Source organism: Mesocricetus auratus, unplaced genomic scaffold (assembly GCF_017639785.1).
Source record: "Mesocricetus auratus isolate SY011 unplaced genomic scaffold, BCM_Maur_2.0 Super-Scaffold_100014, whole genome shotgun sequence".
Lineage (NCBI taxonomy): Eukaryota > Metazoa > Chordata > Mammalia > Rodentia > Cricetidae > Mesocricetus > Mesocricetus auratus.
In genome coordinates, this window is record NW_024429197.1 from 38,419,689 (window position 1) to 38,444,848 (window position 25,160).

Genomic DNA, 25,160 nt, shown 5'->3' on the forward strand with positions numbered 1-25,160 from the left:
CTTCATTTCTTTAAAGACCAAAAATAACCCTCTTATCAACTGAAATAAGCAACAAAGGAATATCACAAAAAGGAAGAGGGGAGGGGAGAGAAGAGGAGGGGCGGGAAGGAGAGGGGAGGGAAAGCTGGCCTATCTAGATCATGTCCACATTCTCATATACCAGAGATTTGAATTAGCTCCCTGACTCACACAGTATCCTGTTGGGATTCAGAAGATACAGTATAGGTTTATAAATCCGAATTCCATAACTGAAGATCTAGTAATGAAGATGAGATGCTGTGAGTATAACAGCAATTTTAGAGTTACTAAAAATGTAGAAAATGGGAGCCGAGTTAAGGCAGGACAGAATATGATGGCAGATAGGAAAGGGTGCATGAGCACAGAAACAGAAAGGAACGCTGGGACCTCTGCAGCCATCATTTCCACGAAACAACGTCATCAATTACAGGTTTTCTCTGTACTTTCTGCATTCTCGTAATTCTCTTTGGGGAGCATGTATGCTTTTACCTATTCAGTATCAGGTACCATGCTTGGCATTTTCAATGTGCTACTTCTAATTTTATAGCATCTTTGTAAGTATTACTGTTTCCTTGTCAAAACCACAGAGACTGGGGCCAGAGAGACAGTTCAGTGGGTAAACCCCTGACAACCTTGAGTTCAGGTCCCTGGGACCCACTTGTTAAAGAGAAGCAACCCCCACACACACACACACACACACACAGACTGTTCTCTGACCTCATACACTTCACATGGCATGCAGGTGTCCATACACACAAACAAAATTAATAATAAAAACACTTCAAATTTAAAAAAAATAAATTGTCAAGTGTGGTGGTATATACCTATAATCCCAGGATTTGGGAGGTCAAAGCAGGGGAACTGCCACAATACAGGGCCAGCCTGAACTACTTAGTCTGTCTGTCTGTCTTGTCTCTCCCTGTGTCCCTCTCCCTCTCTCTCCCTCCCTCTCCTTCTTGCTCTCTCTCCCCCTCTCTCCCTCCCTCCCTTTTGCTCTCTCTCTCCCTCTCCCTTCCCCTCTTCCCCCTCCTCTCTGTTTCTCTCTCTGTCTCTCCCCCCCACCTCCCACACACACACACGGAAATGAGGCTTCAGGAAAGTAAGGGACTTATTCACTTGTGGTTTTCTCCCTCTCTGTTTCCTTCCCTTCTTTTCCTCTGTCCCTGTCCCACACCTGAAAGCATGTACTAAGGGTCTAAGCTGTGTTCACATTTTATACAGCAGTTAAAAATGTAAAAGGCACACAAGAGAAAATGCAGACGGCCCTGGGAGTAGATTATGAGCCAGACCTGGAGTCAGAGAGAACCCTGGAGACAATGCCACTGCTAAACAGAGGACCCTGAGCCAGGCTGACAGCGGAGGGGGAGACATGGCGTAAGCAGAAGGAATAGCGCACGAGAAACACAATCTAGCCTGATGGCTACCCATCCCAAGCTGAGCATGTGCATATAGATATGTGTTATGGTTTGGATGTTAAATCTCACCCAAAGATTTATAAGCTAAAAGCCTTGGGAGGCGGTGGAACCAGTGGGATAAAGGACTTAATAGAAGGAAGTTGGGCAACCGAGCCATGTCCTTGAAGGAGATACTGGGACCGTGGATCCTGTCCCTGCCCCGTTTCCTTGGCTGCCATGAGGTTAATAAGTTTTACCCACATCTTGGTCCCATCATGATATACTGTATCAACAAAGTACCAAAGCAGTAAGCCCAATGACCAAGGACTAAAATCTCTACAGCTGTGAGCCAAAATAATCTTCCCTCCCATAACGCAATTCTTCTCAGGTGTCTTGTCACCATGACAGAATGCTAACAGTATGTGATCTATGAATACGCATATGTATGTGTGCATATGCATATAACTGCATGACTTAATACCTTGATGTTAATATTAATGACATTAACAGTGTTAATTACTAACATCTTAGTAATTATTAATACTTGTCGGTTAAGTTTTAAAGGTTTATATTTGAATTTTCAAGTCTGGGTTCCCAAGTCAAAAATCCCATCACTGCATCCTCAGCAGGCCAAGTCTCACAGGGGAGGGAAAAAGAGAGTTGTCACCATCTTTCTCCTCTTACCCTACTTCTCTTGGGGTGGGGTGTGCTGTTTGTTTGTAAGACAGTGTCTCTCTCTGAAGCCATGGCTGTCCTAGAACATGCTATGTAGATCAGGCTGGCCTCAAACTCACAGACCCACCTGCTTCTGCCTCCCGAGTGCTGCCATCACACCCAGCTCTTTATCCTACCTTTGTGGCATTAAGGCAAATCCCTTCCTCAGGGAGCCCTCTCCTAACACCTTCCCAGATTTTTCCATTTATCTTGCAGCAGCAGGAGTCACAGCCGGTTCAATTTCGGCAAATTACCACCACCCCCTCAACTTGGAAAATGGATTCTAAATTTAAACAACACAACACCAAACTAAAACACGGCCCAAAGAAGAACAGCCATACCTTGAATCAAGCTTTTGTTAGATTTCACAGGCACAAAGGCACTCTCTCTCTCTCTCTCTCTCTCTCTCTCTCTCTCTCTCTCTCTCTCTCTCTCTCTCTCTCTCATATGTGAGCAAACGATTCTTAGGTGATAATTTTGAAAAAGAGGAAGAAGCTCCAAGGTTACAGTCTGAGGTATGCGGCTGTTTTTAAATGGCCAGGAGAAAGAATGAGGACAGGAGAGAGAAACAGAAAGGGGGAAGGAAGGTGCTGAGTCATGCAGAATGTGTTAAGGATTGAGAACACCGGCTCCTGGCTGACACTGGGATCAGCAAGTTTAAAACTATCAAAGAGTCCCTGGGTTCTAAGGCATCCACAGCTCCCAGGTAGGTAGCATCCCTTCCCAATGACCTCATTCATAAAAATGAAGCTGACCTTGAGTAGTCCTCAAACTTTCTTTGTCCTTGGCACTTTCTAAAGAGTTTGACATCATCAGGGAATGGTGGCTTTTTCTTCTAATCACACCACTCAGGAGGCAGGGGCAGGAGGATGGCTGCAAGCTCACCTGGTGAACATATCTGGGATCAAGGCCAGCCAAGACTACATAGTGAAAACCCACCTCAAAATCAAAAATTAAAAAAAGACATTTAACATCAAAACATTTGGTTTTACTTTTTGTTTTGTTTTGTTTTGTTTTTGGAGGTTTTTTTTGGTTTTTCTTTTTTTTTTTGTTGTTGGTTTTTTGTGTTTGTTTGTTTGTTTGTTTTGTTTGTCGAGACAGGTTTCTCTGTGACTTTGGAGGCTGTCCTGGAACTAGCTCTTGTAGACCAGGCTGGTCTCCAACTCACAGAGATCCACCTGCCTCTGCCTCCTGAGTGTGTGCCACCACGGCCTGGCTAAATTATTATATTTTTTTCTAATGTGCATGTGCTCTACCTGCATGTAGGCATACATGCCAGAAAGAGGGCATCAGATCTCATTACAGATGGTTGTGAGCCACCGTGTGGTTGCTGGGAATTGAACTAAGGATCTTTGAAAGAGCAGCCACTGCTCTTAACCACTGAGCCATCTCTCCAGCCAGTTTTACAATTTTTACTCAGGTGTATAACCCACGTACTGAGAAGTGAACAGAGTGCATGTTCAGCTCAATGTGTTTCCACAAACTTGTAGGGAAAAGGGGCCAGTCAAAGAAACACACTCTGAGCAGAGCCAAAGAAACACACTTTGGCCCTGCAACCAGAACTAAAGAAATGTACCCTGACCCTAAAACCAGTGCCAAAAGAACACAGTTTGTCCCTGGAATCAGAGTCAGTGAAAGAAATGCACCCTGGCCCTAAAATTAGAGCCAAAAAGCTAAAAGGGACCAGAAAAAGAAACAGAATTTGGCCCTGAAACCAGAGCAATATCTGACCCTAATCCTGTGCAGAAAACTAACCAATCCTCGAGCAGAGCTCTAGCCAATCTGAGCTCAGCACTGAAATCTGACTAAGCCCCACCCTGGAAACCCTATATAAACCCTATGTCTGTTCAGCTTGTGGCTGTTTGTGCTACAAACACTCTCCTGGATTCTTCCCTCCCAATAAATGGGATTGGGAGGGAAATTGGATGAGCTTTGGGTGAAGATCTTCTTTTGCAGCAGTGGCGGAGCAGAGGCGACCCTGGGCAGAGCAGAGTGAGCAGGGTTGTAACACTTTTGCTGGGGAAACCTTCCCTTGACAGAGCAGAGTTGTTACGATCCGCTCTCAGGGAGCAGAGCTGAACTGTAGCAACTTCGTCAGAGAAACCTCCTGCCCAGCAAAACTGCTACACTGAGCGAACATCCCCAGCAGAAAGACCCTGTCCTGCCAGAGTGGGGCAGATACACTGGAGAAGCCTTTCCCTGAGGCAAGGCTGTAAGCTGCTAAGCTTACTGCAACCTGTTGTAGTCCTTGGCTCCCGAGTTCCAGAATACTTGTTCCATCCTGATCTGCCTGAAATGCCTACAAAACCCACTGTACCTCAGTCAGATAACTGACAGCACACAGTGACATCCCAAGGCCCCCTTGCTTGGCACATCTTCCATACCAGAAGTGGAGTGGGGAAGCCCACCAAGAGAGATGGAAAGAAAGTACCATTTTGTTTCATGGTCTAATTTTACTACCAAACATGAAAATCCTTTCTACAAGTATCCACAACTACACACCATCGATCACCTCAGGGCCCTCCAGCTCTAGATCACGTGACCGTGACGGGGGCACTTTACTCTCCTGATGACTCAAGAGCTGCCATGATGTGTGTATGTGTGAAGAAAGGAAGAGTTGGGTACACAAGTGTTCAAAGAATGAGGCGAGTAAATGGCCAGATAGGACAGGAAGTTCCTGGGTCCAATTAACACAACACTCAATCCTGAAACTAAGGAGGAAACCCAAGAAATGCACACTGGATGCTGGCAAAGGTTTGGTTCAGCCCATAAAATAACTTCTAACTTGGCCATTTAAACCCTTTGAACCCTAGTGCTATGTACAATGTCTATATGCCAATAAAGACAGAAAACATTTTCTGTTTGTTTGTTTGTTTGTTTGTTTTAACATTTAAATGCTGAATAGAATATCTGCCAGCTCAGGTTTTTGTTAGTGGTTTAGTTTGGGTGTTGTTTTGAGACAGTGCCTTACTGTTTTCCAGGCCAGCCTTGAATTTCTGGGCTCTAATGACTCTCCCAGCTCAGCCTCCACAGTACATGCCATCTTTTTGGCTTCTCCCAGAATTACATTCACCCAGTGACCTCAAAGCAGATCTCAATTTTTTCCTAAGAACTAGTATATCCACAGTCCATCCATCCTCTCACTGCAGTAGAAGTAAACTAGAAGTCAATAGCAAAGAAATAGCTAGATAGAACTACTGCAATTCTCTAGTAATGAAGTACACTTGTACATTACCTTAGCTAAAAAAAGGATATTAAAATAGTTTAGAATAACTAATTATGACACAGTACTTGCAGGATTTACAACAGCCATGCTCAAAGGAAAAGTTGTAGCCTCAAATGAAAGTATGTTTGTTCCTTCTCCCATGTGGGTCCCAGAAATCAAACTAAGGGCCTCAGGCTTGGCAGCAAGTGCCTTTAAACTAAGCCATAGTGCCAGCCCTCTATTCATCATTTTAAGAGAGATCCTAGCTAACACTTAAGAGAAGGTTAAAAAATGTGTAAGAATTGGAAGCAAGGAAATAAAACTGTCTTAATTATAGAAAAATGTCATCACAGGAAATCCTTCCAAATCTAAAAACTATTCAAGTCAATAAGTGCATTTAGCAAGATCACCGGAACAAATCCAACACATAAAAATGCATCACATTTCTATGTCCCAGAAACAACTCAAAAACGAAAACTCTAAGAGCCAGCCCCAGCAGCACAGAGCAGAATCAGTACCCAGTGGCATCACTATCCAGCAGATTTACCTCCCTGATGTCCCATTACTGGACATGATGGCGTTTGTTCATGACCTCAGCACTCAGGAGACTTATGCAGGAGGATCAAGTCAAAGACCAGGCAGGAATGAACCAGTGCAAGCTGCACACGCAGCGAGATCTTAAGTGAAAGAAAAGGAAAAGTAGTGTTGTTTCTGCTCAGCTCAATTTCAGTTACAAACTGTCATACACTGTTTCCATCTTTTTTTTAAAGGCACCAAAATTACAAGATGGAAAAAAATATACTGTTCTGAAGTTTTAATGTGAATTCGAACTCTTGTAAAGCAGGAAGGTAAAGAATGAGAGGTGCAGATAAGAGGGTTTGCAGAAGCCCTGAGTTTGATTCCCAGCACTGCACAAAAACAACCAAAACAAAAAGAGGGGAGTCAAAACCAAACCAGTTTTCCCATAAATATTAAAATATTCAAGCCGGGCGTTGCTGGTGCACGCCTTTAATCCCAGCACTCGGGAGGCAGAGGCAGGTGGATTTCTGTGAGTTCAAGGCCAGCCTGGTCTACAGAGCTAGTTCTAGGACAGCCATAGCTATACTAAGAAACCCTGACTCGAAGAAAGAAAAAAAGGAAGGAGAAAAGAAAAACAGAAATTTCTTAGAATTGAGTGTTAAATGGCATCTAAATTGAGACATGTAAAATGAATCAGACTCCTCCAGAAGTAGGAAGACTGAGGGAAAGGGCTCTAGTGTCCCAGGACAGCCAAGGCCTCGCAGGGAAACCAGGCCTCAAAAAAGAAAAAAAAAATCAGGAGTCAGGAGTAACTGGAAAAGTATTTAGGCTCCGTGGGTAAGAACAGTTACTCTGTAAGCATAAGAACTTGAGTTCCCATTGCAATCACCCATGTAAAAAGCTGGGCACAGCTGTGACTGCCTATACCCTCTGCACTGGCAAGGTGCTGGGGGATGGGGGGGCTGGAGACCTAGAGGCTGTCCAGTCAGCTTAGCAAACACAGTGAGCTTCTGCTTCAGTGAGTGACCTAGCTCAGAGCAGTGAGACAGAGAGCAATGGAGGAAGACACCCAGCACCCTGTTCTGGCCTCCACATGCCACACGGGCTCATGCACTGAGCAGAAAATGAATAACACTTTAATAATAAAATACATGCATTGCCATGTGTAAGCACTCAGACAGAACCATGCTACAATGTAGACAGGTATTTGTACTTGTATGTGGATGGAATGAGAAAGATAAATGGTATTGCAATTTCCTCCCGCTGCCCTGCAAAATATGCAACATTCTTTAGGTGAGTTATTCTGAAACAAAATTAAGTACTATAAACTCTTAGATTTGACAGCACTTCAAAAATAAAATAAAAAATAAAAACAAAAGCCAGGTGGTGGTGGTGCACGCCTTTAAGTCCAGCACTCAGGAGGCAGAAGCAGGAGGATCTCTATGAATTCGAGACCAGCCTGGTCTACAAGAGCAAGTTCCAGGACAGCCTCCAAAGCCACAGAGAAACCATGCCTTGAAAATCCCAAACATAAAATAAAAAATAGATTTTATAGCACTTTTTAAATAATTTTTATTTAAATTAGAAACAAGTTTGCTTCACATACCAATCCCAGCTCCCTCTCCTTCCCTCCTCCCTTGCCCCTCCACCCATCCCCCCAAACCCCGACCCAATCCCCACACCATTCCCAGGGATGGTGAGGCCCTTCATGGGGGATCTCCAGAGTCTGTCATTACATCCAAGGTTGATAGCACTTTTAATCCTGGAAATTTCACAATGTATATAAGACCAACATATTTCTAGGCTCAGAAACTATAAAGATTTCACCTCTTCAGCAAAAACGTTTGAAAGTTGCAGATCACACAAGATAACTCAAACAGTTCCAGTTTCTGTGAACACTACAAAATGGAAAACATACTAGCCTATTTCCAATGTGCTGTCATACTGTTTTCACAGATAACTGTTGGCATGGGCAAATTTCCAATCTGTCTTAACACATGCCCTGGACCCCTGAGAAATCACATGATATTTCTGTAGGTATTTCTTTCCTGCAAAAATATCATTTCACCAGCCCAACCAGGCAAAAGTAGCCTTGACAAAAAGCCTATGAAAGAATGTGTGTTTTCTCTAAGATATCAAAAGAAGCCATGATAGTTAAGGAAAACAAAAACTAACATTTTTTATCCTTTTTTTTTTTGATTGAAGAATAGAGACCATATTTACTATGTGAGGCCTGAAGTCTGGGTCTGACCTTGCTCAACTCTCAATCAGACTCTGTAGTATCTTCTAGTAAAAACGTACGTGTTCCTGTACGTCAGACAATGCTGAAACCTTAGTCTCAGCACATTCAAATGTTAGGCACATCCTCATTTGCTCATAGAATGTTGTTTGTTAATATTAAATAAAATCCCTCAAAATACAGAAACATTGGCGAAATATTTCCTCTGCCTGTTTCTTTTTTTCCCCTTTGGTTTTACGAGACAGGGTTTCTCTGTATTGTTTTGGAGGCTGTCGCTCCAGCCTGGCCTCGAATTCACAGAGATCCGTCCTCTGCCTGTTATATAAAAAAAATCCACTGTTTTTTTTCAGATTCTTCTCTTATTATTTCTTATCTTTTCTTCCAAGACCTTACTGATAAATTCAAAGACTTCAACATGTCTATTTTTTCAAACAAAGTAGAAATTTGGTCAAAAACCATTATCATATTTTCTAGGGTTCATATTTCTCTTCTTTACCCAAGGTAAATTAATTCTAACCTGGCCATAGGCAGTTTTATCTTCTTTATATTTTTGCTATTATTTAATTATGTAAATGTGTGTGTGTGCCTGAGGAAGTCAGAGGAACTTTAGGCCCCCTAGAGCTGGAGTTATAGGCAGTTGTGAGTTGCCTGATGTGGGTGCTACGAATCAAACTCAGGTCCTCTGTCAGAACAACACATGCGTTTAACTGCTGAGCAATCTCTCCAGCCACTACACAACGTTTCTGAAGCTAATTTTATGGAGTGATTTGTCTACAAACCCCCACCTGCCTGAGAAGTGCCTTGTGAGACAGAAAGACCTGGGTTTGAATGTAATTCTATGCTTTCTGTCTACATGTTATACAAAAAGTGTTAATCCATTTCTTTAGACATGCAATACCACCTACCTTGCACTACTGGGATAACAGGTAAAGTATTTTTCACAAACTCATTGTTCATTAAATAGGCTCTAGGATGTTTATTACTAAAATTAGCAGCCATGCATTGTCAATATCTAGTTAATTCATTCAACTATTTTAATTGTCTTATACAGATGGTTTTTCCTGGCTTGCAAAGCATTTTGAGATGAAATTATAAAGAGGGTGTAAGTTACAAAAGGCCTTCATGGTTAAAACCCTCACTGGGATATCTGAGATGTACTGAGAACAGGTCAAAGAAAGGAAGTTATTAAGCCACAATCTAACATTTCCCCGAACAGCAGTCATGTGACAGTAGCTCATTAAAGTTCAAGTTCTGTTTGCCAACATACTGAGCACGAATTGGCTATGACTATCTTGCAATTTCACCTGGTTCCTTTCTTAGTCTTTACAAGGAAAACTGACTTCCAAACAATTCCCATATTTTGGTACTTTTTCAGGGGTCCCTTTCAACGTGAAGACCCTACATTTTTGGTACCTTTATTTCCAATTCAGATCAACAACTGATTCTTTGCTTCCCAAAAACAGCTCTCACGGTCTGGTGGACATATTTATACCCTCCTTCAACAATTCTGTATATGCACTCGAGTGTGTGTATGCCTGTGTGTGGGAGCATACACACACTCAACCTCATGCACTCTGTCACACACACACACAATCCACAACACAGGCCCATCTCCCAACACAGAAAAAAAGTGATCTGAAAGGCCCTTGGGAGACCCTAGACAAACCTTAACTCATGACCTGTTTGGGGGCTTAGACACATTGACAAATCAAAGGGAGACTGTTGACTCTCTCTCTAGATAGATAGCACACTTGTACATATATGGTTGCATTTTACAGACTCTGGAGACAAAATCAGTAAGTTACGGCTTGTGTCATTCTTCAGGGTGTTTTGGTCCGGACTCAAAGAGCATAGACCATACGACAGAATACAGTTACCTGTCTGCACACACAAACATAAATTCATGAAATGGAACCTTCAGAAAACAGGTTAGTCACATACGTAAATAGTTTCTAAGATGAATTTATTCTGTGTGTCTGCCTAAAACGTTGCTCAATTGTTACCCAATCCCCCACAATCTGAAAAAAAAAAAGATTAATGTCATCTAGCTAACATCTTTCCCCTTGGGAGATGAAGAAACTGAGACCCACAGAAACCAACAGTCTTGTCCCAGGTCTCTATTGAGAGATGGCTGAACAAACCAAAACCTGTCTATTTGGATTGTCAGCCCAAGCTCTCTCCAACACAGTGATACAAAAATTCCAAATACCAGCTCCCATCAAAAAAGGTCAGGAGAAAGAGACCCGAGGCTAGGAACATGCTGGCATGCTGGGATGAGAAGTATTTCTGTTCTAAACACGGGCAAACGCTGAGCTGGACCTGAGCCTCTGATTCAGACAGTTTTAACTGTTTTTAAGTCTTGTCCATGGCCTAGCATGACTTGACAAATAGGCAATCCCCCCGCCCCCTTCTCCATTTCTGTAGTCACTGCAAATGGCCAGGAAGAGCCCTCTTTGGGAACTGATCTTTGAATACTTAGATCACACAGGAATTATTTGTCCATGAGTGGCAGCCGGCTGGGAAACAGGAGTGAACTGTCCTCTTCGCTTTCACCAGGGCCCCACACAGCTGTTTCTTCCTCCCTGGGACTGCTTAATTAAAATTTAAACATCAAAAACCACATGGATCAATGCGTGAATGTGAAGGGTCCAAAGCCTCTAAGCTGATGTTGCCAACAACCCCAGGCCCCACCCTGTCACTTTTAAAGCCTGGAGAAACTAGGATTCATGAAGACACTGCCTTCCTTGCTTTTGGTACATGGGAAAGCTAGCCTCGCCCCTGGCATCCATCACATCCTATCAAGCTCACAGTCTCTTTGCTTTGGAGTTCTCCGGTATGTGAGTGTGCATATACCACTGCCCATCACCAGTTGGGAACCTTTTAACAAGCAGAGGTCAGATGCCTACGTGAGGGGGGGGGCTCGCCGGCCACTGGGCAAGCAGGCAGGTGGGGGCTGGGGCGAGTGGTCACACCAGGTGCCGGCTTGCCTGCACCTGCGCACACGCCTGGCCAAGGGCAAAGCTCGTGGTCCGGGGCAGTTTCTGGGGGTCTGGGGGTGCGGGCACACCAAGCAGTTGTGGAGAAGCGCGACTAGTGAACCCCAACATGAACGCCGAGCCGCGGAGATGGCGGCCTGTCCCCGAGCTCACGCGGCCCCTCTTCGGTCACCAGGATCTGGAGAACCAAGGATGCAGAAGTGCCGACCCTGAACCACGTGTACTCTGGGGGCCGTTGCTCCTCCCCCCCGTTGCGGCAGAAATTTGCAGGGCCTCGGCCTTGGACCCCGAATCCTCCAGAGTCCTTTGGGGGGGGGTTGAGCTTTCACTTCAATCGTTCTGCCCTTGACCCCTCCCCTCCAACAGAATTCTTGTGCGGGTGTTTTGGGGTATTATTGTTTTTTCTTTTTTTAGAGGCGGTGGGGGGGCAGGGAATAGGGGGAGTTTGCATCCGAACATCCCTGTGCAAGGTAAACAGTTCTGAAGGTCAGCGATGACTCCCCGCTGGGCCCTCCCAAAAAGATGAATGTTCATCCAGAGATTCTCTAGAAAACCTGAACTGTTTAAGTACCAAGTTCTCCAGCTATTCTAATAATTGGCTGAAACCCTACATCTTACTGATTAACAATTGTAAACACCCCAAAATAAAAGTATCAAAATTCTGGAAGCAATTATAAAGAAAACTGTGAGATAGGTACTCGGTCAAGATTAAATAAAAAATACAAAAAAAAAATGTTCAGTACTACAAAAATGGAAATTGAATGAAATGGTATTTAGAAAACAGTCATTTAAAGAGGACATATATTACATAACTAAAAATTATGAATATACCTCAGTAATCGAATCAGCCATCAGCACAAGCTAACCATGTCCATGTTGTGCCATCTTCCCCCAAAGCATCTTTTAGCCGCCCCTCTGCTGTCAACCCCTTACCTTTATTTTCAGAATCTTTCATTCTCTGTCTCCTCCCTCTGCTGAACGACAGTGGGGAAGTCCAGCTGTCTGTGCAACCCTGACTTTGGATTTGTCATTCACAGTCAGCGATCTCGGGGGCGAAGTCCCTCAACGCAGGAGCACCCAGGCTATGATAATGGCATGCAAGGCAGTGTGCAGGGTTATAATTTTGCTTATGCTGGAGCGGAAGGGATGAGGATGAAGGCAGACGTAAACACAACTTCCAAAACATGGCATGGAATCGGATCTGGAGCCTAGGTTTGCCCTTCTCCCTTCCCTGGAGTGGGGATCGACTGCTTAGTGCCTGTTCACCTCGGGAGACACTCGTTTTACCTTGAGCGTGGAAGGTCTGTGCCGTGGTCCAGACTTATTTCAAATGACTTTGGAGGGGTTTAAGAGCCCCGAGCTTCCTCTGCCACACTCACTCACTGCTTCCTTCATTCATTCACCTCTGGGTGGATCAGGCACAGGGCTTAGCCCTCCAGACAAGGCAGTGCACAGGACCAACCTCTAGCTCTGTTCTCAGGTGGCACAATACAGAGACAGTGCCGGTCACACAGTGACCCATGTCTGCTTCGAGGACACGATTCCTAAAGCCACTTCACCAGGGTTAAAAACAATAGGCAGGGAAGCTTTGCAAACCAGCCAGTCAGTGACTCAGCCAGGACCAGGTATGAGGAAGCCAGATCAGGAGATCCCTCCACTGGAAGGCAAGTGTCCAACACATTTTTTAGTCATACAGATCACACTGAATTTTGTCTCATTCTACAACTTGGGTACATCCATCCCTTCCTTCCCCTGTCATTCATTCGTTCAACAAACGGGAATTTTTGGCCGGCACTGCTCTACCTGTTAGAGCTTCAGAGGCAGACATGTCCCTGCTCTGGTAGCAATTTTTACCTTCCGGTGAGAGAATTCAGACAAGCACTAAAAAAACACAAGTGGCAGCAAATGCTGTGAGGAATAATGGAACGTGGCAATGAGGTGGCAAGTGCCATTTTTAGACAGTGTGGCCAAGTGAGCTGATACTTAACTTATGGAAAATGGGTCACCATTATCACAGTCTTCCAAACATCTCTACTTAAAACTGGGGCCCGGAGTATGGTTCAGTGGTGCAATACTTGCCTGGCATGTCCAAGGCATTGGATTTGACCTCTAGCATTGCCTTACAGCCTTCCATGCCCCCCCCAAAAAAGGAAAACAACTTTAAAAAGGCTTTTCAGGGCTAGTGAGATGGCTCACTATGTAAAGGTGCTTGCCACCAAGCCTGATGACCTGAGTTCAATCCCTGGGTTCTACATAGTGCATGGAGAGACCCACTCCCCAGAATTGTCCTAGACCCCCCCCCAGCATACTGTACCACAACACACATGCGCGCGCCTGCGCGGGCATACAAAATCACTGAATGTCATAATCTTTATGGTGTGTGTGTGTGTGTGTGTGTGTGTGTGTGTGTGTGTGTATACCATGTGCATGCCTGGTGCCCAAGGAGGCTAGAAGAGGGTACTGGATCCCCTGGGACTGAAGTTACAGACAGTTGTGAGCTGTCAGGTGGATGCTGGGAATCCAACCTGGCCCTCAGGAAGGGCAGCCAGTGCTCTTAACCATTGAGCCATCTTTCCGGATCCTATTTATTTTATTTTTAAGGTTTATTTTATTTAAAAATTATGGCATGCATATATGCATATATATAATTTAACACAACCATACACATAAAAATAAGTAACTTTTTAAATTAAAAAATAAACTAATAATTTTTTTCAGTTCTGAACCCTTAACAACCTCCTCTACTACATGTTGCCTCACTTGGTGGCTGGCTGGTTTTGTGTGACTTTTTTTTTTCCATTGCTGATTGGAGAAACTAATGTCCAGAGATTAACTGATGAAGTACAGGAACAATGTTGAGAAAAAAACCAACAGAAAGAAATCCATCTGTTAATCTTATTCTCAGAACTCACTGGTAAATACAGTCTGGACACAGAAGATGTTCCCATGGACGAGAGTGCTAAAGACCTCTCTGCATCATCAGCTGAGCAGTGTAGAGCAGATGACAACCCCCCAGCATCATCTCCTCCACTATAAATAGGGGCCAGCTTGTACCAGGCTGCTGAGGAGATGCAGGGCGAGAAGAGACGCAGAACTTGGTAAACAAAGCACTCTGTCAATGTGAGGAGTCACTACCAGCTGCTTGGGCACATCTAAGATGACTAATCTTAAGTGTTCACCTGCTCGTTGCTGCAGCCATGAGTCAAGGACGGCCATGGAGCGGAAGCTGTCTTAGCCACCAGGGGCCCCTGAGTTGATTCTAGCTGTTTACATTTGACAACTCCTGGAAAATTTAGGAATGTTTAAGCATTTAGTTTTGATTTCCATTACTTCGTGGCAATGTATGATACCTTTCTGCTCTTCTTTAGAAGTGAGGGGAATGCACTTAGACAGTTGGATCTTAAATGTCTCCTAGAAACCCATTCAATAAAGGCTTGGTTCTAAAGGCACACAGCTATTTGGGAGGTGGTAGCCCTTTAAGAGATAGGGTACAGTGGAGGGAGGGTGGCTGTCTTTAGGCCATGGGAATGTATTCTCAAAAAGGATTATGGGACCACAGCCTCTTCCTCTTTCTCTTTCTTGGCATAGGATAAACCGTTTTTTTTTTTTTTTTTTGCTTTGTCATGTAATCCCCAATACTATCCAATACTATGCTGCCTTGCCACTGACCTAAAGCAATTGGTCAAACCTCTCAGGGACTGAAATAAAAAGTGAAATTTTCCCTGGCCCAGTGAATGGATCAGAGGACAAGGACATAATGGGGGACGTCCTTCTGTATATATGTTTCTCTTATTGGTTGATGAATAAAACACTGTTTGGCCAGTAGAGGCAGGAAGATAGGCAGGGCTAGAAGACAAGGAGAATGCTGGGAAAGGGAAGGCAGAGAGAGATTGGGAGGAGACTCCATGTAGAGACTGGGAGGATAGGATGCACCAGGCATTCTCTGGTAAGATAAGGCCATGTAGAAATACATAGATTAGGAGTTATGGGTTAATAAGACAGAGCTAGTCAATAAGAATCCCTAGCCACCGGCCAACAATTTTACAATCAACATAAGTCTTTTGTTTGTTCATCTGGGGCTAGACAGCTGTGGGACCATGCGGGAAAGAAACCTCTAGCAACAAGGACACTCGCTGCCAAACCAGATGAGCTGAGTTTGATCCCTGGCACTCACACGGTGCAAGGAGAGAACTGACTCCCAAAGCTGCCTTTGACCCTCACATGCACACATGTACCCAGGAATAATAAATGTAAAAAAGAAATGCTTAAAACAATCTTTTCCTCCTAAGTCATCTCACGTATTTTGTTATAGTGATGGAAAGCTCACTATCACAAATGGGTTCATTATAGCTCCTTAGCATCCATCTTCTGAGCCTCAGGTTCACACCTCACCTCAAAGAACTGGGCATCTCCTCCTCACCTCAATCAAACTGTGCCAGGTGGGAGGGAGCACTTCAGGGGGCTGACATGCTTCAGTCCCCATGCCCTCCCTTCACTCGGTAATACTCGCCATGTTACGAGCTGTCCGGAACATAAGAAGACACGGCGCTGAACAACACGTTCTGAGCAACATTAAGGAGTTTGTGGCCTCTGGTTGCCTGGGGTGTGGGAGTTGTTTGCTAAATCAGTCGGAGAGATGCCAGGCCTGGGTCTGAATTGTAGGGGGCAAAACAGATCTGAGGCAGAATAGACTGGGGCCAAACATGAGCTGTGCCATTTACTGGTCCCTAGAGAAAGTTGGAGTCCATTCTTGAGCCTCTCTAAAGTTTCTATTCCAACTGTGCAGGTTGAAGACAGTAATGGGGCCATCCCCTAAGGCTGGGTGGGCACAGTGGCTTCAAGCACAAAAAGGGTATGACACAATTCCATGAAGGAACGTCACTGTCAGTGCTATAAGATTAATGTGAGTGCCTGCGTCAACCCTCTGAGCCTTAGCTTCCCTCATAAACTATGGAAAAATAGTAATTAGTGTGTAGGGTTATTGTGAGAATCATATCCCAAGGAGATAAGGCCTGTGGTACAAAGGAGCAGTTACCCACTGGCCAGCTCACCCAAGCTGGATTTGTTTCAGGAGGGAAGGAGTAGCAAGATTTGAAGTAGTAAGTGTGGTGGGGGGGTAGGAAGGAGAGCTACCATTCACAGTTCAAATGAAGTAACATTTTTTAACTGTGACCTTCTCTGTGGCTATCTGCATTTTACCAAACACCGTTTCTGAAAGGTTTCCAGCACACAAACAAGTTGAAAGGATTGCTCAGTGAGCATATGCATTTTGTTATATTTGGTTCATGTTTCTATCTCTAACCTGTCCTTAGCTGCTCCTTAGTTTATCATGTGCGGGAGAGAGAACATGCATGAGAGAGAGAGAGAGAGAGAGAGAGAAGAATGGAACACAGGATTGTACACCAAGTGCCTTTGTCTGCTGAGCTAAGTCACCTGCCCCATTTTATTATATTTTTGAAACAAAGTCTCACTACATTCCCCGGGTTGACCTCAAATTTACCATCCTTCTGTTTTAGACACCCAAGTGCTTGGACCCATGGCCACACCCAGATTTTATCTTCTCCCCTTTTTTAAGATGTGGCCCCAGATTAAGCAGCTCTTCTATGTCAGCCTTCTGAGCACTGGATCTACGGCCTGAGCCACTATTCAGAAACTACAGGCCTGGGTCACTGTGTATGGATAACAGAATATCTCTCTTTTCAAAAATCAAGCTGGAAGAGATTTGAAGGTCTTACTAAATGGAAAGGGGTTTAACATTCCCCTCGTGACATGATATTCACCAAAACCTTAGATCTTGGATCCTCAGGCCATTCCAGTCAGGGTCAGACAAGCTCTCAAAAGTTTCATCCGCCCCATATTTAGCTTCAAGACCATGCTTCATCCAGGAACAAGAACAGACTCACGCCTTGGATTAAGTCTTTCCACTAACTGGTGTCTCTGACCCAAAGCTTCAAAAGAACCATAACAAACACAATTCTAAATAGCCAGCTATGGCATGACTGGATTTAGGGAATGCTTCCAGCAACTCCACAAGCCATTAAGTCCCTCAGCAGTTCTGCACAGTCCCTGTCTCATTAGAAGCCACTTCTTAGTCACTTGTGAGTCACGAGCTTGCTAGAGAAAAGAGAGATGCCTTCCCCGGAAGCACCACATTTGGTCTTTCTCTCCACCCAGCTGAATCTGTTTTGGTTTTCTCTGAGCACCCAAATGGCAGTTAAGAAGTTAAAATGCAGAGGGGGGAAAAATCACTACTGAGCAGTGGGGATGTGTAGCTGAGTATGTCCAGAGACTAACCACAGAAGGAGAGCAGGCATCATGGCTACAAGGAAGGCAAATTTCCCAGGAAGCCAAGCTACCAAGCAAGAGGAAGGAAATTAACCCATGGAATGCCTACCCCTTGACAGGCACTTAATTTTTATTGTCACTTGTGTAAGTTTACTGGAGAACTCATTTGCCAAACAGTGGTTTTAATGCATGTGTGCTCATGCCAAGCTGCCTGGGTTCAAATCCTAGGGTACCAGCTATGGCACTGTGGAAGCATTATCTGACCTTGCTCTACTTTGACCTTTTTCTTATTCATAAAATGGAGACTGTAAGCCGGGCATTGGTGGCGCACGCATTAAATCCCAGCGGATCTCTGTGAGTTCGAGGCCAGCCTGGTCTACCAAGCGAGTTCCAGGACAGGCTCCAAAACAACACAGAGAAACCCTGTCTCAAAAAACCAAAAAAAAAAAAAAAAAGAGAGAGACTGTAAAACAAGGTTGTTCAGGCCAGGAAGATGACTCACAGAGAAAAGTCTAGCCGCATAAGCCTGATGACCTGAGTCTGATTTTCTAAACCCCCCCCAAAAAAAACAGGTGCAGTGGCACCCATCAGTAATTCCAACACTCCTAAAGGGTCAGAGACAGGACCAGCTCCTCTGGGGGAGTGTGAAGATATTTTGTTTATGATCTAATAAAGTTTACCTAGAGATCAAAGTGCAAAGCTAGCCACAGTCATTGAGGTCAGACAATGGTGGCATACACTCAGGAGACATAGGCAGATGGGTCTCTGTGAGTTCAAGGCCACCCTGGGCTACATGAGAGTGAATAAGTCTAAAAGAGAAATAGAGCTAACATCTTTAATCGCAGCACTAGGGAGGTGAAGACTGGAGTGATACGGCTGGGTGGAGAGAGGAATATAAGGCTGGAGGAGGCAGGAGCTCATTGCAATCTAGGCAGTCTGAGGAGCAGTGCAGTTTGGAGATGGTCATCAGAGGACATGCTCGCCCCTTCATTCTGAGCATTGGTAGAGGTGAGACCTCTCTAGTGATTGGCCGCTCTGCTTCTCTGAGCGCATGCATGTGTGCTCTGTAGAGAGGGTGACAATGACAGATATGCTCTGTCACGCCCAGCTTTTACATCGGTGCTCAGGATCTAAAGTGAGGTCCTCCTGTTTGTTCAGCAAGCGCTTTCCTCACTGAGCCATCTGCTCACACCCTAACTCCTTTCAGATTTGGGATCTCATTTGATCCAGTAACCATTACCTCTATTTGATGTGTTTAAAAGAGAAAAAGACACACAGTTAGAAACAAGGAGTGAAGCTAGTGGTGAACTTACATGTGCTCTGCTCTCTTCTTGTCCTGGAATAGTTTCCGCTGGCACAGTCTGAGCTGGTTCCAGCTGTGTCTTCCCAGAAACTAGTTTATTTCAGGACCCAGCAGCCTGAGCTGATCTCTTGGGAGGAACTCAAGCTGATTAGCATAATCCCAAAGGCTGGAGCCATCTCTTGGCAACAGAAGCACATGGATCCTCTAGAGAGTCCCTTTTCTACACCTAACAGCTCTGGGGGTATGATTAAAAGTCATTCTCTGGGAAGGATGGATACATTGGAAGGGTTAACTTCTACTCCACCCAGCCTGATCATATTCCCATTCATGAGAAGCATTAAATTTGATCCCAGAACTGGAAGAAGACAAAAGCACTATATCATTAAATCTAAATCAAGCAACTGATTAAACCCAGACTATTTAAAGAATTCCTATAGAGAAAGAAAAAAAAAGACAAACTGCCAAATAAAAGAGTGAGAAAGATCGACATCAAGTTTTTTCACAGAGGTTCATATGAGTCACCCATGTTTGTGAAAAGACACTCAGAGTCACTATTTATCAAAGGGATTTCCTTTTTTTTTTTTTTTTTTTTTGGTTTTTCGAGACAGGGGTTCCCTGTGGCTTTGGAGGCTGTCCTGGAACTCGCTCGGTAGACCAGGCTGGTCTCGAACTCACAGTGATCCGCCTGCCTCTGCCTCCCGAGTGCTGGGATTAAAGGCGTGCGCCACCAACGCCCGACCCTTTTTTTTTTTTTTTAAGATAAATGACCATGGTGGTCTTGGTTGTCATGATCATGCGTGCCTATTGGGAGTAAGCCTATATAATGCAGCATTTGGAAAGTGAATCAGAAGTTCAGGGCCAGCCTGAGATACCTGAGACCTTGTCTCCAAAAACACAAAGCATCGTTTTATACACATGATATGAGCAAGAATTAAAATATCTAACACTATCAGGACATACTCCATACACTATCTACTTGTATAAAGTTGTCAAAGAGTAAACTTACCAAATTTTAAGCAAAAAGGCCTAGCAGAGCACAGAAAGGACTCAAGAATCTCACCACTGGCAGAAACAAATTAACATAAATATTCAGAGGTCAATGTGGTAAGATCCTCTAAGATCACCAATAATAAAAGTATTACCACCTTTTATCCAGCCATTGTCCCTCTAAGTATTTACATTGTCCTTACAGTTATAAACACTCAAAGTTGATGTTTTAAGATTTTATTTCTATTAAACGTATATGTGGGGATGGAGGTGGGTGTCCACAGAGTCTAGAAGCTGTTACTAGATCCCCTGGAACTGGAGTTACAGGCAGTCATGCCATGGGTGCTGGGAACCAAGCTCTCGTTCCCTGGAAGAACAGCGTCCACTAAAAGATGCCAGGAGTCCTGAAAGCTATGCTCTTCCTTTCTCACCTATGACTTTTTTTTGTTGGGTGGGGGTTGAGACAGGGTCTCTCTGTGGCTTTGGAAGCTGTCCTGAAACTAGCTCTTGTAGACCAGGCTGGCCTGGAACTCACAGAGATCCGCCTGCCTCTACGCTAGGACTAAAAGCGTGTACCACCACCTCCTTGTCCCATCTATGATTTGTGAGGAGGGCTGGCAGATAGCAGAATGTTGCTACAGAAGGCCTCACTATCCCAGAAGACTCAGCTGCCCATGGGAGACTCAAGTCCACTCACCAAACTTCAAAGTACCATGACTAACCAGATATAAGAGCTGTACTAATATTCATAAAAATAATAATTAGCCTTTTCCTGAGCCTTCCTGTACTAGACAAAGGTTAATCAGCACAGCTACAAGATGCCATGGGAATTAAGAATCCCCATTTTGCAGATGATAAGTGGATGAGTTTTAGGAAAATTAAGGGTTGCTGACAAAGATCACACTGTCTAATTTTGTGTAGCAGCAGGCTAAAATCGTAGCCTTACTACCATCACATAACGTGGCTCCAGATGGTCAGGTGACAGCAATGTCATCAAGAAGAAAACTTCAGATGACTCTTTACAGAACCAGATAAAACTGGGCTATGGATTTTTTTTAATCATGTGGTAGTTCAAGATGAACTTCTTCCCTGTATGAGTACATGGGAATTTGCTCATTCTGTACTGGGAGATGTGGCAAAAAGGGCGGTGGTCTGCAGATAGGCCTGAGTTGGCCACTTACCTGCTATGGGTCCTCCTGCAAGTCATTCAGTAGCTCTTTTTTTTTTTTTTTTTTTTTTTTTTTTGGTTTTTCGAGACAGGGTTTCTCTGTAGCTTTGGAGGCTGTTCTGGAGCTCACTTTGTAGACCAGGCTGGCCTCGAACTCACAGAGATCCGCCTGCCTCTGCCTCCCAAGTGCTGGGATTAAAAGCGTGCGCCACCAACGCCCGGCCATTCAGTAGCTCTTGATTTTTCTTCTCTAGTACAAAATGGAGGGGATAAATAACGTCTACCCTTCTTCCTCCCAGACCCATTTTCAAGATCTGACCAAAGCTGGGTACAGAGGCATGAAGCTTTAATCCCAGCACTCCTGGGTGAGTTAACAGGATCTATGTGAGCTCTTGGCCAGCCAAAGCTACATAGTAAAACCATGTCTCAAGAAAAAGGGAAAGAATAAAAAATAAAAATCTAAGCAAGATCTTGTTTGAACTAATCCATTAGGTATCATTTAATCCCGTCTGTCTGTCTGTCTGTCTGCCTCCCTCATGTATCCACACTGAGACAGACACTCTTGCTTTTCCCCTTCCCTCCTCCCCCAATAAACCTCTTACACACATACACACACACACACACACACACACACACACTAACATTTACTAACCAGATCATAATAGTTGTATCCCCAGGATGTCTAGGGAACATAAAGAGGAATGTATAGGGATGTATAGCCTGAAAAGCTTTGGATGGACCATAAGATAGGAGCCAGGAACAGAAGCGGAAGGCAGAGGGTGCTTTGCATTCATTATAGAATTTTATTTATTTACTTACTTATTTATCAATTCATTAATTAATTTTTGTTTTTCTCGAGACAGGGTCTCATTATATAACCCTGGGTAACCCGGAACTCACTATGTAAATCAGGCTGCCTTTGAATTCACAGAGATTTCCCCTGCCTCTGCCTCCCCAGTGCTGGTATTAAAGGTGAAGGTACAACTATAAAACTATCGATTCCTTCCTACCCAGAACCAGAGGATGCATGCAACTGTCTGTGAAGGAGGAGTACCTTTTACCATCCTGGACACAACAACCTAGAGATAAAAGCTGACCATCCCTAGCCCCACTGGGTGTCAGCAGCTGCACATCTTGGGTAAGCAGAAGTTTTATGTGCATGCTAATTACAATAGGAAAACAAACTTTAGAAGCCAGCAAGGCGGTGGCGACTGGCTCAAGGGTCTCTTTATCACCCCCAAAAGCTCATGTCTATGTCAATAAATATTTGCAAGAGTGTTGATCTTCCTCAACTTGTATCCTCCCTCCTCTGCATCAGCACCTTACAGCCATCTACTCTTCCTATTCAGTCATTTATTTGCTACATAAAGCAATGGGGTGAGGGTGACTGTGTCACCACAGGGCTCTGTTGGAATCTGCCTCGGGTCTGGATCTGTCGGCCATTTTAGAAATCAAGGCATGTCAGTTTCACAGAGGAAAGATCTTCAGATGACGAAACAGACAAAAGGGGGGAGACACACACACACAAGTACCCATTGCACACTTCAGCTGCTGGGAAAGGTAGAGAGGGCTGGGGTAGGTGTGATCTGTAACACCAGATGGACAGCCAAAACGCCCTGCAGAGAATGAAATCCTAAAGAAGAGGTTTACAGGTGGCAGGAAAAGCTTCCGGAGAGACCGCGTTTGAGTGGCAGTCAGCCAGGCTGCCGGATGAGGGCATGGCCACTGCCGGCTGAGAAACCATGAGCCCATTGATCATCGTGTTGGTTCCTACTCAGAAGCCTTTCTTCTCAGTGAGATAAAATGTCGACTCTTCCTCCCAGGCCTCAATCCTTGCCCTACAACTCTCGGTTTGCCCTTGTGAGCTCCTGAGAGTCATGAGGCTGTTTTCCCTGCGGGCAGACCGCTTTCCTGGCTGCTTACTGAAGTAGCTCAACAGGTCTAGGGCTCCCTTGTAACCACAAGGCCTCAGGCCTCCTCAGCGCACCTGCCCAGTTCCCAGGGGATGAGTGGCTTTAGGAGTGTAACGCCGGTCTAGCTCTCTAGAAATGGTCTCATGTGCAGGGCTTTGCCTATCTTGTTCCCCTGGGGCCCTAGCAGGGAGAGGGGATGGATAAAAATGAATGGGGATGATGAGCCGTTGTGAGTAGAGGCCCTGATGAGGACACGATGGCCTGTGCCTGGGAAGCAGTTCCTTGTGGCGCTTCGGGGTACCCCGGAGTCTCCGAGAGCCGACAGGTTGGAAATGGGGTGGGATAGGTGCAGATGGGGAGAACCAGGGAGGGAGCCTGGGGAATCCTATCAACGACCCCAAAGGTACCGCACTGCAGGGGCTCGGCCAGGTGCGGGGTCCAGGAGAGGAGCCAACCTGCGTGAGATGCTGCTGCTTGTCATCCACGAATCCCCCAGTGCAGAGCCAAGCCCGAAGACAAGACACGGGGCGGGGGAGGGGGAGGACACCGGGACCCGCCCCTGCCCTGCGGGAGCCTGGGGACCTCCGGCCGGCCTCTGCCCAGCGTCCCAGTGCCCGCAGCCTCCCCGGTGCCCGCCGCGCGCACACTCACCCTGTTTCGCCCGCAGAGCCGATCGCGTCTTCCGCAGCCGCCGGCCCGCGCGCCACCGCCGCAGCGCGGACAGCAGCCTCGGGCTCTTAGTGCCTCCGGCCTCGGTCGCGCCCATAGGTGCGCCCGCCCCCTTTCCGCCGCCGCCTGGGCCCAGGGTAGCCGCCGCCGTCGCTGCGCGTCTGCTTGTGCCCGGGCCACTGCCCGGTCGACGCGGCCACGGGGGAGGAGCTTGCGGCGGGACGATCCAGCCAGTGCGTGGCGGCAGGACCCGCGGGACCTTGGCCACGAACAGGTGTGCGCGTCCACGAACACGCGCTCTTTGCTGCAGAGAAATCTGTGCGTGTCCTGCAGTAGCCAGGCGTCCTAGGCTAACGCCGGGAGCCCTGGGAGAGCCTCGATACTATCTCACTTCACAGAGCGAGCATAAGATCGAAGCTCCCACGAGTAAGTCTTCCGCTCAGAGATCGTAGCGCGCTAAAAGGACGGTTTCTGAGTCCTGAGAGCTTACTCTGCCTCACTGAACGAACATGTTAGAAATTAAACATACATCTCTTTATACGCCCGCCAAATTATAAAACTGCCATTTTTTGCAGTCATGAAAATCAGACAAGGGTTTCTTTCACCAGCAACCAGTGGCAGCAGCAGATGAAAACTGCATGCCTCAGACCATGATGTGCTCAGAAATCCAGGCTTCTCTGTCTTGCACCCTGGACCAAAAAAAAAAAAAAAAAAAAAGCACAACCATAATCTAATGTCGGGAAACACCAGATAACCCAAAATGACAACAATCCTAAGATGGGTGTGTTCCCCAGAAGTGCCGATGTCATAAAAGGCAAGTATAAGATCAAAGGAGACAGAAGAGACACAGCTGGCTACTAAACACAATTTTGCTCACCAATTGCACCTTGGGGTGGAGGTATTGCGTGTTTTTTCTGTTTTCAGGCTATAAAGGATACGAATGGGTTCATCCATTAAATATGGATGGTAAAATAGATAACCGTTTTTCAATTATAAATTTGTTAGCAGTAGCTGTCACATAGTTACCTTAAAAACACCTTATTTTTAGAAAATACATGTTAAGGTATTTCAGAATAAAAGACCAAGACACCGTAAATATAAAAACTAAGATGCAAGAAATCACTCTACCCAATAGGATGCCTCCTTACAGGCACCAAAATGGTGCAATATTCAGAGTGGGAATGTTCACACTGTAAATGTTCGAGTTCCTGGGTATGTTCTCAGTGCTGAAACAAAACAAAATAGTGTGGTGTTTGCTAAGGAACAAGACACATAGATCAATGCAACTGAATAAAGACACCAGAAGTATACCCTCCAAAAGACCCCCCAACTGATTCCTGACCGAAGTTCAGAAGCGGTTCAGTGTGTTTGGCTTGCTGGTGCATACCTGTAATCCTAGTACTGAAGAGGCTGAGGCAGGAGGATGGCAAATGCAAGACCAGCCTGGGCTACATAGGAAGACCTTGTCTCAAGACAGCAGTACCAAAACTAAGAAGAAAGGAGTAAATACATGTAAATGTTTTAAAATGTGTGTCTGGGCTGCGCAGGTGAAAGCACTTGCCACACACGTTTGACAACCCAAATTTGATCTCCAGAACCAACAAAAAGCTGGGAGTTGCCATGGCTCCAGTCTGTAACCCAACACTCCTACTGTGAGATGAGAAGCAGAGACAGTCAGAGAAGTTCATAGCCCAGGCAGCCTATAGTGCAAAGAGAGGCAGAAACAAGAAAAACCCTGCCTCAACAAAGC

General features: G+C 45.2%; 1 protein-coding gene across 4 annotated transcripts in view; it reads right to left on the minus strand.

The window, feature by feature from the left end:
- Dnajc6 (DnaJ heat shock protein family (Hsp40) member C6) overlaps positions 1 to 23,539 on the minus strand; it is a 160,662-nt gene extending 137,123 nt beyond the window's left edge. For 2 of the 4 annotated variants that reach the window (XM_005086637.4, XM_005086638.4), the window contains exon 1: positions 12,019 to 12,231. In XM_005086637.4, the coding sequence (XP_005086694.2) occupies positions 12,019 to 12,040 (22 nt within the window). In that variant the 5' untranslated portion in view covers positions 12,041 to 12,231. Of the gene's footprint in view, positions 1 to 12,018; positions 12,232 to 23,392 lie in introns of those variants that run through there. The other 2 variants (XM_013125634.3, XM_013125635.3) reach the window with 2 other exon arrangements.
- Between the last annotated feature and the right edge of the window lie 1,621 nt (positions 23,540 to 25,160).